General features: G+C 42.3%; 1 protein-coding gene across 3 annotated transcripts in view; it reads right to left on the bottom strand.

The window, feature by feature from the left end:
• The window catches only part of CLYBL (citramalyl-CoA lyase), a 239,581-nt gene extending 223,743 nt beyond the window's left edge, over positions 1–15,838 (bottom strand). For all 3 annotated transcript variants that reach the window (XM_060129002.1, XM_060129001.1, XM_060129003.1), the window contains exon 1: positions 15,739–15,838. In XM_060129002.1, coding sequence (XP_059984985.1) covers positions 15,739–15,800 — 62 coding nt within the window. In that variant the 5' untranslated portion in view covers positions 15,801–15,838. The remainder of the gene's footprint in view (positions 1–15,738) is intronic.
• Between the last annotated feature and the right edge of the window lie 238 nt (positions 15,839–16,076).

The following is a 16,076-nucleotide window of genomic DNA, read 5'->3' as shown; positions in this document are numbered from 1 at the left end:
GCACGGGCTTCAGTAGTTGTGGCACATGGGCTTAGGTGCTCCGCGGCATGTGGGATCTTCCCAGACCAGGGCTTGAATCTCTGTCCCCTGCATTGCCAGGCAGATTCTTAACCATGCACCATCAGGGAAGTCCCAATATACAATGTTTTAGCGGTGTAGAACTTTCAGCTCAAAGGCAAACACAGTCTACCACTAAATTGTAACCCTAATTTTACTGGGGGTGGCAAGGAGAACAATAAAGTACAAAGTGCTGTCTTTAAATTTTTTCAGTATTCTGGGGTTCTGAGTATTACTATTTGAAAAGTGTCCTGCAAATACTTACATAGCACTTTGGTCACTCTGCCTTCTCAGTCAGAATACAGCATGGGGGACTTCCCTGGTGGCGCAGTGGATAAGACTCCACGCTCCCAATGCAAGGGGCCTAGGTTTGATCCCTGGTCAGGGAACTAGATCCCACATGCACGCCACAACTAAGAGTTCACATGCCACAATTAAGAAGCCCGAGAACCACAAATAAGGAGCCCATCTGCCACAACTAAGACCCCACGCAACCAAATAAATAAATATTGAAAAAAAGAAAGAATACAGCATGAGGAAACAGTTCAGACAGACTTGCCCACACCAAGCATACTATTAAAATGGAATCCTTACTTTATCATGGAAATTGGCTTTGATTCCTTTATTATGATCAGGCACTTTTGTCAATCTCATAGCCTAGGAGGAAGATATTACATGTGGCATAGTTTTGAAGAGAACTTATAGAAGTAAAATTACATGGCTGTTTACAGAAAACACCTGTAGGCTGGGTCCGTATGACAGCTGAGGCCACAGAGTGAAAAGCTGCTAGTGGCTGACAGCCAGGAGATGGGGTTCTTTCTAGGCCTGGCACCGCCAGCTGTGTGACCAGCAAGATAAGACAGTCTGTGCTTATTTTACTGTGCATGGGCCTGCCGACGCCAAGGAAAATAGGTAAGTAAGCCTCTAAAAGGTATACTGCCATCCAGGTATCTATCACCATTTCTGGAGGGCAATTTGACAACAAGTATCAAAAGGCTTAAAATGTCCGTACTCTTTGACCCAGCAAGTTCACATACAGAAAATTACCTCCAAGGACTTAAGTAAGGGTAGCCACAGAGATCTGGATACAGGGACAGTTATCTCTGCATTTCCCAAGGGAAAAAAAAAATAACTTGGAAATAAACCCAATAAACAACTGTGGTTATATACAAACAAATATATATGTGATAGCTGAGGAACAATAGTGAACATCAGAACATCAATGCTCAGAGATTAGGTTAACATCCTAAAATTTAACCAAAACATAAAATCAAAGCAACTAAATAAAAAGCCATCTTAGGTCTGGCTTATAGTTGGAAAAGGAAGGAAGGGAGGGAGGAAGGAAGGAGAAAATGAGACAAAGGAGGGAAAGAAGGAAGGAAGGAAAGAAGAAGGAAGGAAGGAAAGAAGAAGGAAGGAAGGAATCTCAATTCTGGGGCCCACTGATTGTCTACATCATTCAAATGAGTTATTTAACTGAAAAGTATATTCAAGTAACAACATGAAATCAATTAAACCTTTATGAATTATAATTGCTTTAAATTCATACCCAAGTGACCTATAGGAAAACACAAATACTATTTCCTTGAAATTTTCTTTATTGATTAATAAAGTTCTAAACTTAACCTGTCAAGATCATGAGCAATGCATAGGGGAATAAATAAGAAACATGTAACAACAGAACACAACCCAGTTGCACTCAGAGGCAAGAAAGCATATTGATTTTTACAATTAACAACTCTTCCAATCTTACGAATATTCATCAAACCCACCAATAACCACTCCCCAAGGAGCCCAGCTTTCTTCTCCCTGTCTTCCTAAAATCTTAGCCACATGCACCTGCAGACTTCCCCACAGGGAGTCATGCATAAAATGGCAGCTCCTACAGAGCGGCCACTGTAACATTTAGTTAAGAAAACTGTGACCAAAGGCTGTTTTCAGAAATTACATCAATCAAAACTTGGCTGTTGCAAAGCCATCACTGGAGAAAATAACCACTTCAGGGAAGTGCCAATGCTGAGTGGTGTCAGCCACTCTGGATGCTACCTCATTGACCACGTATGATGTCCTCCACCAGCCTTAACTACAACCAAGCATATGTGTCACCTTTTAACCTCAAATGTAATTTCAGAGAATACTCCATCCTCAACGCACCACTATTGAGTATTTCTAGAAGAATGAAGTGCTTATGCCACTCAAACATTCTGCAGAGCAGGGGCACTCAGGAGAGTTCCCTGAGAGGACAGAGACTTCGGTGGCTACAGTCATTCAGAGTAGAACAGAGAAAAGCACATGTGATGAAACTGTCCTCAACTCCCTTCTGGATCCATGGGCCCCGGGGAGCAGGAGGTAAAGGTTTTTCAGTTCATCTTTGGGTCCCAGCCTTCCCTCCCCACCCTCGGTCTCTCCCTGGGGCTACCCAATGTCCTTCCTCCCAGCCTGTGACCACACAGATGGTTCTAGTGCATAGCGAAACTCTCTAACAGAGCAATGGCACAATGGGAGTAGAAGCCCTCCACAGCTGGTATGGATCCACAAGCGAACCTTATGCTGCTCCACAGGCTTGGCACAGCCTTGCTGGCACACAGCCCCTTGCTGCGAATTTCCCCACAGCTACATCTTCTCCAGGAGGCACCACCCACATGCATTTGCATCTTCCAGTTCAGGCCTAGCTACCACTTATAGTTCTTGCTCACCAGCTTGGCTACTGCCCACTAGTTTTAGCTCTAGTTTTACCTCATTTCCCACCAACTCCTCCGTCTAGCCCACAGGCATGTCCCCTGCCTCCAGGCTACTCCTGGTCTATACCGCTTTATGGTATTTCCTATTTCCTCAGAGTCTCCTCTGTCTTTCTCTTCTCTTCAGCCCTGCTCCTAGCAGAGGCCTTTCTTTCTCCGTGAAAGCATTCTGAATACTCTCTCCCATCCCATTCTTTTAGGAAGCCATTCTAGAAGGCTCTAGCTCCAATTCCTGAATTTCTGGTCTACCATCTTAGATCATCTTTACTCCATTCTTCAGCCCTTCATTTCTCTATCTCTAGGGCAAACAACCATCCTGGCTTGCCTGGAACAGAGGGGCTTCCAGGAATGTGGGACCTTCAGTGCTAAAACCAGGACAGTCCTGGGCAAGTTGAGACAGTTGGTCCCCCTACCTCCCCAGACTACTTAAAGTTACTTTCTGCCTCATAACCAAAAACATCATTTTTGTTTACAGCATCCCATTTAGCTTCTCACCATGCATTTGCGCAACTCAAGTCTATTTCTAAAGATGTCAACAAACATTTTAAAATACCTAACACTTCACACTGACCTTTTAATACCAATTCAAGTGACAAAGTACACATATTCTTATTCTGAGTTCTTTTCAAAATGATCATTCTAAAATTTCTCAGTTCTTTTTAACCCCTGACTCCTCTTTAGCATTCTTTCTATAAAGATTTCTTCCCTTTCTCTCTCACTGCTTTCATTCTTCTCTGCCCTACAATTTCTCCCCTCTGCACCCTTCTTCTTCCATTTCCATCCTCCATTTGGATGGCATTAAAAGGTCAAATTAAACCCAAAGTAAGTTGAAGATAGGAAATAATAAAGATAAGAACAGAAATCAATGAAATAGAAAACAGAAAAAATAGGAAAAATCTATAAAGCCAAAAGATAGTTCAAGAAGATCAATAAACTAATAAAACTCTAGCCAGACTGACCAAGTAAAAAGGAGAGACAAAAGAATTACAAATACCAAGGAAAGAGAGCAAGTCACTACTGACAATATGAACATTAAAAGGATGATAGGGCAGGAGGTGGGAGTGAGGGTTAATTGCAAATGGGCTCGAGAGAATTTGGGGGATGGCAGAAATTTGGGGGTGATATAAAACTGGATCGTGGTGATGGGTTGCACAACTCTACAAATTTACTAATGATTATTTAATTAACACAAAGGATGAATTTTATGGTGTGTAAATTATACCTCTATAAAGCTCTAAGAAAAAGGATAAGGGACAATCAACTCTATGCCCATGAATTTGACCACTTAGATGAAATGGACAAACTCTTTTTTTGTTTTTTTGGGTTTTTTTTTGCGGTACGCGGGCCTCTCACTGTTGTGGCCTCTCCTGTTGCCAAGCACAGGCTCCGGACGCGCAGGCTCAGCAGCCATGGCTCACAGGCCTAGCCGCTCCGCGGCATGTGCAATCTTCCCGGACCAGGGCACGAACCCATGTTCCCTGCATCGGCAGGCGGACTCTCAACCACTGCGTCACCAGGGAAGCCCTGGACAAACTCTTTGAAAGACACAAACTACCAATGCTCACTCAAGAAGAATTAGATAACCTGAGTAGCCTTTTATCTATTAAAGAAATTGAATTTGTAGTTTAAAATTCTTTCCACAATGAAAACTCCAGGCAAAAACATTTATGGAAAAAACATTACCAACCTGATCAAAGGCAATTTAGAATATCAGTAGCCATTATGAGGAAGTTTTGAAATCTTCAAACTTAATTTCCTTAAAACCAAATTGGACTACAATAGTTCAAAGTTTTCCAGAACTGAGTGGAATGCTTATTTCGATTGGTATTTTAAGGCTTTCCAATGATATCAGGAATCTAAAATTGCTTCTCTGTAAAATAAGGTTTTAAGACTAATTGAGGCAAAGGTTAAAGAAAGATAAAATGGCTGCTGAAGTCTCAGGCTCTTCTTCCTGGGCTTCTTTGTCTCAGACTCCACCTCCGATGCCATCTTCCTCCTTCTCTTCTACACCACCTACGCCTCCTCTATACTCTCAATCCTCCCATACTAATTCTCTTGCCAAACTTCCCCTTTTCTCTGAAACTCTCCCCACTCCCTTTTCCTCTGAACTTGTCAGAACCTATCCTTTTAAAATTAAGTCTTCTGAGGGTCCAGAGAATAAATCCTTAATTTCTTATTCTCCCTGGGCTAAAGGTGAACTGCGAGCCATCGTCAAAGATTCTCCTAAAGTAACCGAAGAGCCTCACAGGTTTGCTGAAGAATTTAATATAGTCATTCAAACTTATCAACCTGTTTTTTCCTGACTTATATTGGCTGGTTCATATGCTTGTTGATAAAGGCCAGGCTCAGCTTTGGATGAAAACCACTAACTGGAAAAGTCCTGAAAGGTCTCTAGAATTACAACTGGGAGACCAGCCCACTAACTTCTTATACAATCAGGCTCAGGCAATCACGAGATGACTTCATCAAGCAATCCCTAGGGCTTTTCCAAAGCCTGTTCATTGGAACAAAATTCAGGCTTGCACACAAAAATCTGAGAACCTGTTCATGATTATTAAAATCAACTTCAGATTGTTTTTAAAGAAAATTCTGGTCTTCCTTCAGAGGTTGATTCCACCCAGGTAGCTTTTAACTCCATGTTTATTAATGGGCTGAACTGGGACCTTTCCCTTTAAGTAAAAAGGACCAGGTTAGAATGGGAAACTGTGTCCATTCCAGACTTAGTTAATCTGGCAAAACAGATCTTTCCTACTCTAGATGGGTAACCTCCAAGGAAGACCACCAAAATTCTTAATCTTCAGCTCTAGCAAATGAAGGCTCCCAGAGAAAATGAAAACCCTCCTGTTTTCTGCTGTTATTGTAAAAAGCTAAGACACTGAAAAAGAGACTGTTAAAAATGCTTTAGGCAACTCTGGACCTCTAACCAACCTTTCTGGAAGAGATTTTGAGGGGTCTATTTGAATTCTGATGGGAGGTACACTGTGAATTTTGCCAACATCAGTTGGAGATTTTGCCCATAAGGGAAGTGGTAGCTGATTCAATGGGGACAAACAATCAGTGTTTCCAGAAACTGCTCTAGTACCGTCAGAAATGGAACAAATAAAAGATGTCAAAGGGTCATTTAATTCACCTGGTAGGTCACTTTGATGACTACTGTCAAACTGCAGTTTGCCCAAACCCAGTTTCGATGTTTAGAGCATCTGATATCAGAACAAGGGTTAAACCTAGATCCAGATAGACTTTATGGTATCTTAAGTTTCCCCAAACCCAAAACTAAGTGCCAACTGCGAGGGTTTCTCAGGCTAGTTAGTTACTGCCGAAATTGGGATTCCAAATTTCTCTCTTATGGCCAAACCTCTATATGTTTTACTAAACAATAACAACCCTGACCCATTTTTATGGGATGAACTAAATGACACAGACTTCAAGGCCTTAAAGGAGAGTATGATGAACCCACCTGCCCTTGGGCACATCCATTATAGATTCCCCTTTTCTTTGTTTGTATATGAAAAGGAAGGGAACACCCTTGGTGCACTCACCCAGAAACATGGGGACCACCATTGACACAAAGTATAATAGCCAGCAACTGGACCCTGTGGCACAGGGATACTCCCCTTGCCTTAGAGCCATTACAGCCACTGCCCTCTTGCTTAAGACCACCAAGAAAATTGTTATGGGATCCCCTTTAACCATTTTTGTACCTCATGCAGTAGAAGCTCTCCTGAATTCCCACCATACTCAACATTTCTCAGTCAGACATCTCACCTCCTCTGAAGTCCTCTCATTACCTGCCCCTCACATAACTCTTTTACACTGTAATAACCTTAACTCAACTACTCTTCTCCCCTCCTCCACGGAAAGAGTTCCTCACCCCTGCTTAACTCTGACGGACCACCTCCTGACTCCTCGCAATGATCTACAGGAAATTTCATTGGGTAACACTGACTTCTCATGGTTCACTGATGGTTCTTTTTCTTAAAGGTGATGATGGCAAATATTGTGCTGGGTATGCCATTACTACTCCTTTTGATGTTGTTGAGGTAGCATCTTTACGGCTACTTTGGCCCAACAGGCTGACTTATACTCTCTTACACGTGCTTGTGATTTAGCCAAGGATAAAACTGCCAATATTTAAATTGATAGTAGATACGCTTTTTGGAGTAACTCGTGATTTTGGAATGTTGTGGAAGCAACGTGGCTTATTTCCATTGGAAGTAAAAATTTAAATGGCCCCTATGTTCAAGAATTATTGAATACAATACTCTTACCACATGCTTTAGCTATTATTAAGGTTCTGGGACATTCTAAGCTTGATTCTCTGGAAGCTAGGGTAAATCACTTTGCTGATAATTCTGCAAGGAATGCTGCCTTTAAAAGGACCACCAGCATCCAAACTTCTGTCATGATCCAAAGGGATATTTCACCAGATGATAATTTAGAAAAACTGGCTAGAGAAGCCCAAAAATTGGCCTCAGAAAAGGAAAAACAAAATTGGAAATTCCATAATTGTTGTTTTGATAAAAAGAGAAAGCTCAGGTTTGGCCCAAACAACAACCCAGTCCTACCAAAGACACTAAAATTCCCACTCTTCACCACCATACATTCATTAAACCATTGGTCTACTGACAAAACGACAGCCTTCATGAATCAATATTGGTGGGGAAACATTAAGAAGGCCACAAAAAGTGCCTACCTCACTTGTCCCATTGTCCAAAGTACAATCCAGGGACGCTGTTAGTATTGCTCCCAGACGTTTTAAGCTGTTTAATGAACCATCTGAAGTCTGGCAAATGAATTTTATACTATTTATTCCATCTAGTGGAATATGTCATGACCTATGTTTTAGTCATGACCTATATGTTTACACACTGGACTGAAGCTTTCCCTTGCAGACAGGGAACTCCTCTCAAACTTCATAGTGATTAAGGAATCCATTTTTACTGGCCAGGCACTTACACAAATATGTGTTGCTTGTCTGGTTTTATAACACTTTCACTGTACTTGTGACCCTCAATCCTCTAGTTTAGTTAAACAGACTAACAGCATTATTAAGACTCAATTGGCAAAATTTGTAGAGACCCTCCAAATACTTTGGCCAAAAGCATTGCCATTGGTCCTTCTAAAACTCAGATCCATCCCTTTTGGAACTCATAAACTCTCACCCTTTGAAATAGTCACAGGATGCCCAATACACTTGGCTCCTGCTTCTTTTGACGCACAACTGGTAAAACGAGAGACAATTCAATACTGCAAAGGCTAATTGGTGCTATTAAAAGTAACCATGTTTGGGATTCCCTGGTGGCGCAGTGGTTGAGAGTCCGCCTGCTGATGCAGGGGACAAGGGTTCATGCCCCGGTCCGGGAAGATCCCACATGTCGCGGAGCGGCTGGGCCCGTGAGCCATGGCCCCTGAGGCTGTGCGTCTGGAGCCTGCGCTCTGCAACGGGAGAGGCCACAGCAGTGAGAGGCCCGCGTACCACAAAAAAAAAAAAAAAAGTAACCATGTTTTGGTAGAGCAATCTTTTCACAGTGTGCCCTCAGGAAATGAAGACCTTAAGCATCACACATTGCAACCTGGAAATTTCATCTATTGGAAAAGACATCTCCAGAAGAACTCTCTTCAATCTCACTGGAAAGACCCCTATCAAATACTGTTAACCAACCCTTGTGCCACCAAACCCCAAGAAACAGACTCCTGTATTCATGTGACACACCTCAAGAAAGCACCTAATTCTGACTGGAACCGAATGTCACCTGGTGACCTGAAAGTAAAGATTTCCCAGAATTGAAGCAGATGCTAACTGATCAGACAGCTTTCCCAAGAAATCTGTACCAGGCCTTTTGAAAGTTTGTTGCCAAACCTTTGATGACGTAACACTTCAGATGATCTCCAATGTCTATGACCTTGTTAACACATAGACTTCAGATAAAAAGTGCCTGAGAGTTCCCCCTCCGGCCCCTCCTTGTTACTGGAATGTGACCTTAATAGGTTCCCAATCTGTGCACTTTCCCTACAACATGAAACACTATACGTAGGAAAGGTCCTTCCAGACACTGCAGCACAAAAAGCTGCTGAAACGAGAAAACCTGACTTGATCAGCAATGCTTTCAGAGAAAAATCTTGATCAAAAGGTGGAAATATGAAAAATTAATTAAACAAAAACCTTGATTACATAGAGTTGGGAAACTAGAAGGGGGAACTCTCATGACCTGGCACCACTGCAGAGCCCAAGAGGAAGAAGAAGACTGCTCTTCTTTCCTGCCAAGGACTCAATAAATGAAAAGCCATGGACTCTTTGCTTACTACGGTCCTCCCAACTTTCTTTCCTTCTCTATAAAAGCATTCTCCTTCCCTTGTCATGCAGGAAGTTGAACATGTATTGCCATGGTTGCTGACCCTGAATTGCAATTCTCTGCTGATCCCAAATAAACCCATTTCTGCTAGAGAACTATCTGGCAGTCTATTTGTTTTGGGTCAACACCCCTTTCCCCAGTTTGGTGGTAGCCTTGAAAACCAACAGCTAAAACTACAGTGAAAACCAGCAGCCTGGCAGACACTGGAGGGGGCAGGGCAGGACTGGAGCTCTTTCAAAGCTCCACTCCCAGAAGACTGTCACTACTTGACCTGTCTGGTGGTTCCCTGGAAGACCCCACTGACCTGACTCAGAGTTGAACGGTGGTAACAGCATTTTCCCCGAAGTCATTTTTCAAAAACCAGCAGAAGCAATTATTTAACATCACAGCTACCTGAGATAGTAGATAACAGTTGGGGTAAACAACAGGCTAAAAAGAAGCTTAAACAGAAAAGCTGAAGAATGAGATAGCCATAGAGTTTGAAAAGCTCTAACATATTCCTGGGAATCTAAAAGTCTATGCACATGTGTAGGGCAGTTGATGGCAGACGCACCTTATAAGAAACACTAATGGAAGTTCTTCAGGCTGAAATTAATCCCAAACAATAATTCAAATTCATACACATACACAAAGAGCAATGGTAAAGGTAACTGTGTAATTATAAAACACTGTTTAAATGCATACTTCTGTGCCTTTCTCCTCTTGTCTAATTTTAAAAGCAACTATATAAAAAAATTATATAATTGTATTGTTAGGCCTATAACATTTAGAAACGTAATATATTTGCCAATAACAGCACAAAGGAGGTGGGTAGGAGCAAAGATGTACTGGGTTAAAGAAACGGCACCAGATGGCAACTCAAATCCACAGGAACATTTGAAAAGAACCAGGAACAGTAAATAAGATGGTTGCTATAACAAATACTATAAAGTAAGTGTGTGTTTGTGTGTGTGTGTGTGTGTATTTGCATCTCCTTCTCCTAGTTTCTTTAAAAGACATAAAATTATATAAGTGATAACTACAAGCCAAAGCAATCTTGAGAAAGAAAAACAGAGCTGGAGGAATCAGGCTCCCTGACTTTAGGCTATACTACAAAGCTTCAGTAATCAAGACAGTATGGTACTGGCACAAAAACAGAAATATAGATCAATGGAATAGGATAGAAAGCCCAGAGATAAACCCATGCACATAGTCACCTATCTTTGATAAAGGAGGCAAGAGTATACAATGGAGAAAAGCCTCTTCAATAAGTGGTGCTGGGAAAACTGGACAGCTACATGTAAAAGAATGAAATTATAACACTCCCTAACACCATACACAAAAATAAACTCAAAATGGATTAAAGACCTAAATGTAAGACACTATAAAACTCTTAGAGGAAAACATAGGCAGAACACTCTGTGACATAAATCACAGCAAGATCCTTCTTGACCCACCTCCTAGAGAAAGGGAAATAAAAACAAAAATAAACAAATGGGATCTAATGAAACTTAAAAGCTTTTGTACAGCAAAGGAAACCGTAAAAAAGACAAAAAGACAACCCTCAGAATGCGAGAAAATATTTGCAAATGAAGCAACTGACAAAGGATTAATCTCCAAAATTTACAAGCAGCTCATGCAGCTTAATATCAAAAAAACAAACAACCCAATCCAAAAATGGGCAGAAGACCTAAATAGACATTTCTCCAAAGATATACAGATTGCCAACAAACCCATGAAAGAATGCTCAACATCACTAATCATTAGAGAAATGCAAATCAAAACTACAATGAGGTATCACCTCACACCAGTCAGAATGGCCATCATCAAAAAATCTACTGACAATAAATGCCGGAGAGGGTGTAGAGAAAAGGGAACCCTCTTGCACTGTTGGTGGGAATGTAAACTGATACAGCCACTACGGAGAACAGTATGGAGGTTCCTTAAAAAACTAAAAATAGAACTACCATATGACCCAGCAATTCCACTACTAGGCATATACCCTGAGAAAACCATAATTCAAAAAGAGTCGTGTACCAAAAATGTTCATTGCAGCTCTATTTACAATAGCCAGGAGATGGAAACAACCTAAGTGTCCATCATCGGATGAATGGATAAAGGAAGATGTGGCACATATATACAATGGAATATTACTTAGCCATATAAAGAAACAAAATTGAGTTATTTGTAGTGAGGTGGATGGACCTAGATTCTGTCATACAGACTGAAGTAAGTCAGAAAGAGAAAGACAAATACTGTATGCTAACACATATATATGGAATCTAAGGGAAAAAAATGTCATGAAGAACCTAGGGGTACGACAGGAATAAAGACACAGACCTACTAGAAAATGGACTTGAGAATATGGGGAGGGGGAAGGGTAAGCTGTGACAAAGTGAGAGTGTCATGGACATATATACACTACCAAATGTAAAACAGATAGCTAGTGGGAAGCAGCCACATAGCACAGGGAGATCAACTCGGTGCTTTGCGACTACCTAGAGGGGTGGGATAGGGAGGGTGGGAGGGAGGGAGACACAAGAGATATGGGAACATACGTATATGTATAACTGATTCACTTTGCTATAAAGCAGAAACTAACACACCACTGTAAAGCAATTATACTCCAATAAAGATGTAAAAAAAAAAAGAGTCATGTACCACAATGTTCATTGCAGCACTATTTACAGTAGCCAGGACATGGATGCAACCTAAGTGTCCATCGACAGATGAATGGATAAAGATGTGGCACATATATACAACGGAATATTACTCAGCCATAAAAAGGAACGAAATTGAGTTACTTGTAGTGAGGGGGATGGACCTAGAGTCTGTCATACAGAGTGAAGTAAGTCAGAAAGAGAAAAACAAATACCAGATGCTAACACATATATGGAATCTAAAAAAAAAAAGGTTCTGAAGTGAGAGAGTAGCACTGACATATATACACTACCAAATGTAAAACAGACAGCTAGTGGGAAGCAGCCACATAGCACAGGGAGACCAGCTCGGTGTTTTGTGACCACCTAGAGGGGTGGGGGGAGGCTGGGAGGGAGACACAAGAGAGAGGGGATATGGGTATATATATATACATGTAGCTGATTCACTTTAGCTGTTTCTGTTATACAGCAGAAACTAACACAAAAATGTAAAGCAATTATACTCCAATAAAAATGTTAAAAAAATGATAACTACGACAAAGTATCACTGGATTTGTAACATATATAAATATAATATGTATAACAATAATATAAAAAGGAAGAAAAGGGAATAGAACTATATAGATATAACATTTCTCCATCTTCTGGAATTTAGTATATATCAAAAGTAGATTCTGATAAGTTAAGATGTATATGGTAACAGGTTATACATACAATGAAACACCCAGCCATAGAAAGGAATGGAGTTCTAATACATGCTACACCATGGAAAACTCTTGAAAACATTATGCTAAGTGAAATAAGCCAGAAACAAAAGGACAAACATTGCATGATTCCACTTCTATGAAATACCTAAAATAGGCAAATTCAGAGACACCAAAAGTAGAGTAGAGAATACCAGGTGCTAGGAAGGAGGAGTTATTGCTTAATGGGTACAGAGTTTCTGTTTGGAGTGACGAAAAAATCAGGGGGATGGTGAATATGATAATACCACTAAACTGTACAGTCAAAATGGTTAAGATGGCAAAATTTATGTTATACATATTTTACCACAATTTTTTTTAAAAGATGCATATGGTAAGCCTTAGAGCAACCACTAAAAAAAATAGTGGAAAAAATCATTAAAGAACTAAAAAGTATTACATAAGAAAATATTCACTTAATGCAAAAGAAAGCAGTAGAAAAGGAACAGAGGAACAAAAAAGACATGAGACATATAGAAACCAATACCAAATAAACACATTACAAGAAAGGAAAAGTGCAGACCAATGTCGCTCATGAATACAGATGTAAAACCCTCAAAAAATATTTGCAAATCAAATCCAACAATGTATAAAAAGAATTATATGCCATGACTAAGTGGGATTTATGCCAGGTATACAAGGCTGGTCCAATATTCAGAAATCAATTAATGTATCCGCCACATCAACAGGCTAAAGAAGAAAAATCATATGATCATATCAATTGATTACAGAAAAAGAACCTGACAAAATTCAACACTGATTCATGTTAAAAACAAACAAACAAACAAAAGACCTCAGTAAATAGGGAATAAAAATGTTCTACAAAACACCTACAACTAACATCAGACTTAACAGTGGAAACTGGATGCTTTCCCTAAGATTGGGAACAAGGCAAGAATGCCCCCTCTCATCACTCCTATTTAACATGCTACTAAAACCACTAGCTAGTGCAACTAGACAAGAAAAGGGAAAAGAGAATCTTACTGTATGATGAATATATGAAACAACTTCACTGAGGCAGATGGAAGAAAAAGGTGCTAACCTAAGTAACTGTGGAAATGAGTGGGACCTACAAGACTAAAGGGAAAGGAACTACACTAAGCACTGCACTCTAGTTGATAAAGCTTTTTTCCCATGGAGTATGGTCTAACAAGTCAGATACTGCTACATGTGTATGCTGAAACTGAATAACTGAGTAACTGTATGGCGCATGGTGGGAGCCAGGTTTCTCACTGGGGGAGTGAAAATTTACAAACAAGCAAGGTGAAGAGGCTAGAACGATTCATGTGATAATGGATTAGAATTGGAGACAGTATGAACTCATGTTTAGCTTAATATATATAGATACAGATGGTTACATCAGAAATATTTCTAGATGTGTATATACGCATGGGTTACTATTCACACATATTTCTTTGAGGATTTAAAAGACATCCCTAGCAATAGCACACCTACCTGTAGGCAGTTATGTTCCCCCAACTTGAGGACAGGGTATTTATATAAACTGAGAAGTGGCAATGGAGAGCTGCAAGGCTGGAGACAGGATAGGCGGGGAAGTATCAGGGACAGCAAGAGAGGCAAATGTTGGAGGGTCGGGAAGAGGTTTCAGCACCTGCCTAACAAGCAATGTTGCTGATACTCTAAAAACAGAAGAAAAAAGCCAACAGAAGCCAGTCCACTGGCCTGAAGCTGAAGTGCAACACAACTGGGACAGAAATTAAGGCATGTCTAGGCAAACTTTTCTAAGTTGACCTTGGGCACATTTACTTTTCCCATCCCCATGTGTTCTGAAGGTGCCACGACCCAAAGCATTTAACTTGGGGTGTAGGCTCTGGGAAGGGCCCTGCATGAAAGCCTGCTGCCATGGCCTTGGTGGGTGTGTAGGTGTGCTGAGAATGAGCCAATGTGCTAAGGGAGATGATGAGCATTGCGAGCTGAGCCCCAAGAGCCTTAGAAGTAGGTGACTGGGTGTGGTCATTTGACCCATTGAACAGGCCACAGAAGCTGGCCCCTTCACAGGCCAGGAAAGGACTTTCTGGAAGGGTCTGGATACACCCCTTCAGGGGCTCCTCTGGCTCCAGGGGTGAGCTCCGGTGTCCAGAGACATTACCAGGCCCAGATGTAGGAAATGGGAAGGTGGGATGCATAAAACCAGGTGGGTCCTGGTATGGGACACCGGTGAGTCAGGAAGCACGGAGCAAGCAGATATAAAAAAGTTCCAGACCAGGAGCCACTGACTTGGTTTCTGAACCCAACTCTGCCATTCTCTGCTTTGAGAGTCACATAGCCTCTCCGAGCCTCAGTTTCCTCATCTTTATGAATGACTCATCCAGCTTCTTCACATGGTGATCGGCGAACAGAATGAGATACCGTATGTGCATGTAGTTGGCAAACAAGCAAGTCTCAACCAGCGGTTCTCAAAGCGTGATCTGAGGACACCTGGAGGCGGGGGCGGGGTGCCCTGAGACCCTTTGAGAGGATCTGCCAGGTCTTCCCTTTTCCAAATAGACTGTGCATGAGCCTGAAATTTCTTGGTAAACTTCCTCCAAGGCAGCTGATATGGGACTCCAATGGTCCTTAATTAAACTGAAGAGATTTTCAAACATAAAACCATGCCACTTTTTTTAATAGTTATTTTCATTAAAGATGCAATTTGCGTTAAATTTGAATGGATTTGTTATTTTTAAATGAATATTTAAAAATTTTAATTCCTCATACCGTTAAAATCAACAGATACAAGCAAAAGCCCTTCGGGGTCCTCAATAATTTCTCAGCCTGTAAAGGGATCCTGAGACCGGACAGTTTGGGAACCGCTGTGCCCAACAACAGTGGAGGCGAGCCGCCTCTCAGCATCCTCTGAGAGGCTGACTCCAGGCCCCCTTTTATAAAACACGCATACGTTCACGGTTTCCACGTGTGGGGACGCTAGTTTTGTTTTCTGGGTCTCAGAGATCCAACGCTTGTACCCATTTTCCCGGCCCAAGTAAGGGCCCTCCCACAGGGAGGCACTGACAGTGTGGGGCGACCCTAGCGGGGGGTCGGCGACCTTGGCAGAGGTCGAGCCCGCGCGCGCGTGAGGCAAACGATGCTCCCGGCTGGCGGGACTTCCCGCCAGTGGGCGAGGAGGTCGCGCCTGCGCGGCGCTGAGCCGGGTACCGACCCACGGTGAGCCTGACCGGGTAGCGGGGGACTGGGGACCTGCACTCACAGGCTCGGCAGCGCCGCTGCCGCCGCTCCGCGCGCCGCCCTCCTCAGCAGACGCAGCGCCATCTTGTCTGCGCGCGGGCCCCGCCCCCGCCATGTCCGTCTCCGCTTCGTCCCGCCCCTGTCGCCACGCCCCCACGCCGCCGCGTCTCGCGCACGTCCTGCCCAGAGCCCGTGTCTCCACGCCCCGCCCCGTCCCCGCAAGCCACGCCCCCCTGCTCTTGCGCACCTGCCCCCTCCGGCTGTCAGAACTTCCAGGCTGTAACGCGAGGCAAAGCAGAGTCCGAATGGGTGGATTTTGGGGTGGCTGAATCCAACCCTTCCCGTGCTTCTGGGTTTTTA

This window comes from Lagenorhynchus albirostris, chromosome 18 (genome assembly GCF_949774975.1).
Source record: "Lagenorhynchus albirostris chromosome 18, mLagAlb1.1, whole genome shotgun sequence".
Lineage (NCBI taxonomy): Eukaryota > Metazoa > Chordata > Mammalia > Artiodactyla > Delphinidae > Lagenorhynchus > Lagenorhynchus albirostris.
This window is presented reverse-complemented; position numbering and strand designations above follow the sequence as displayed.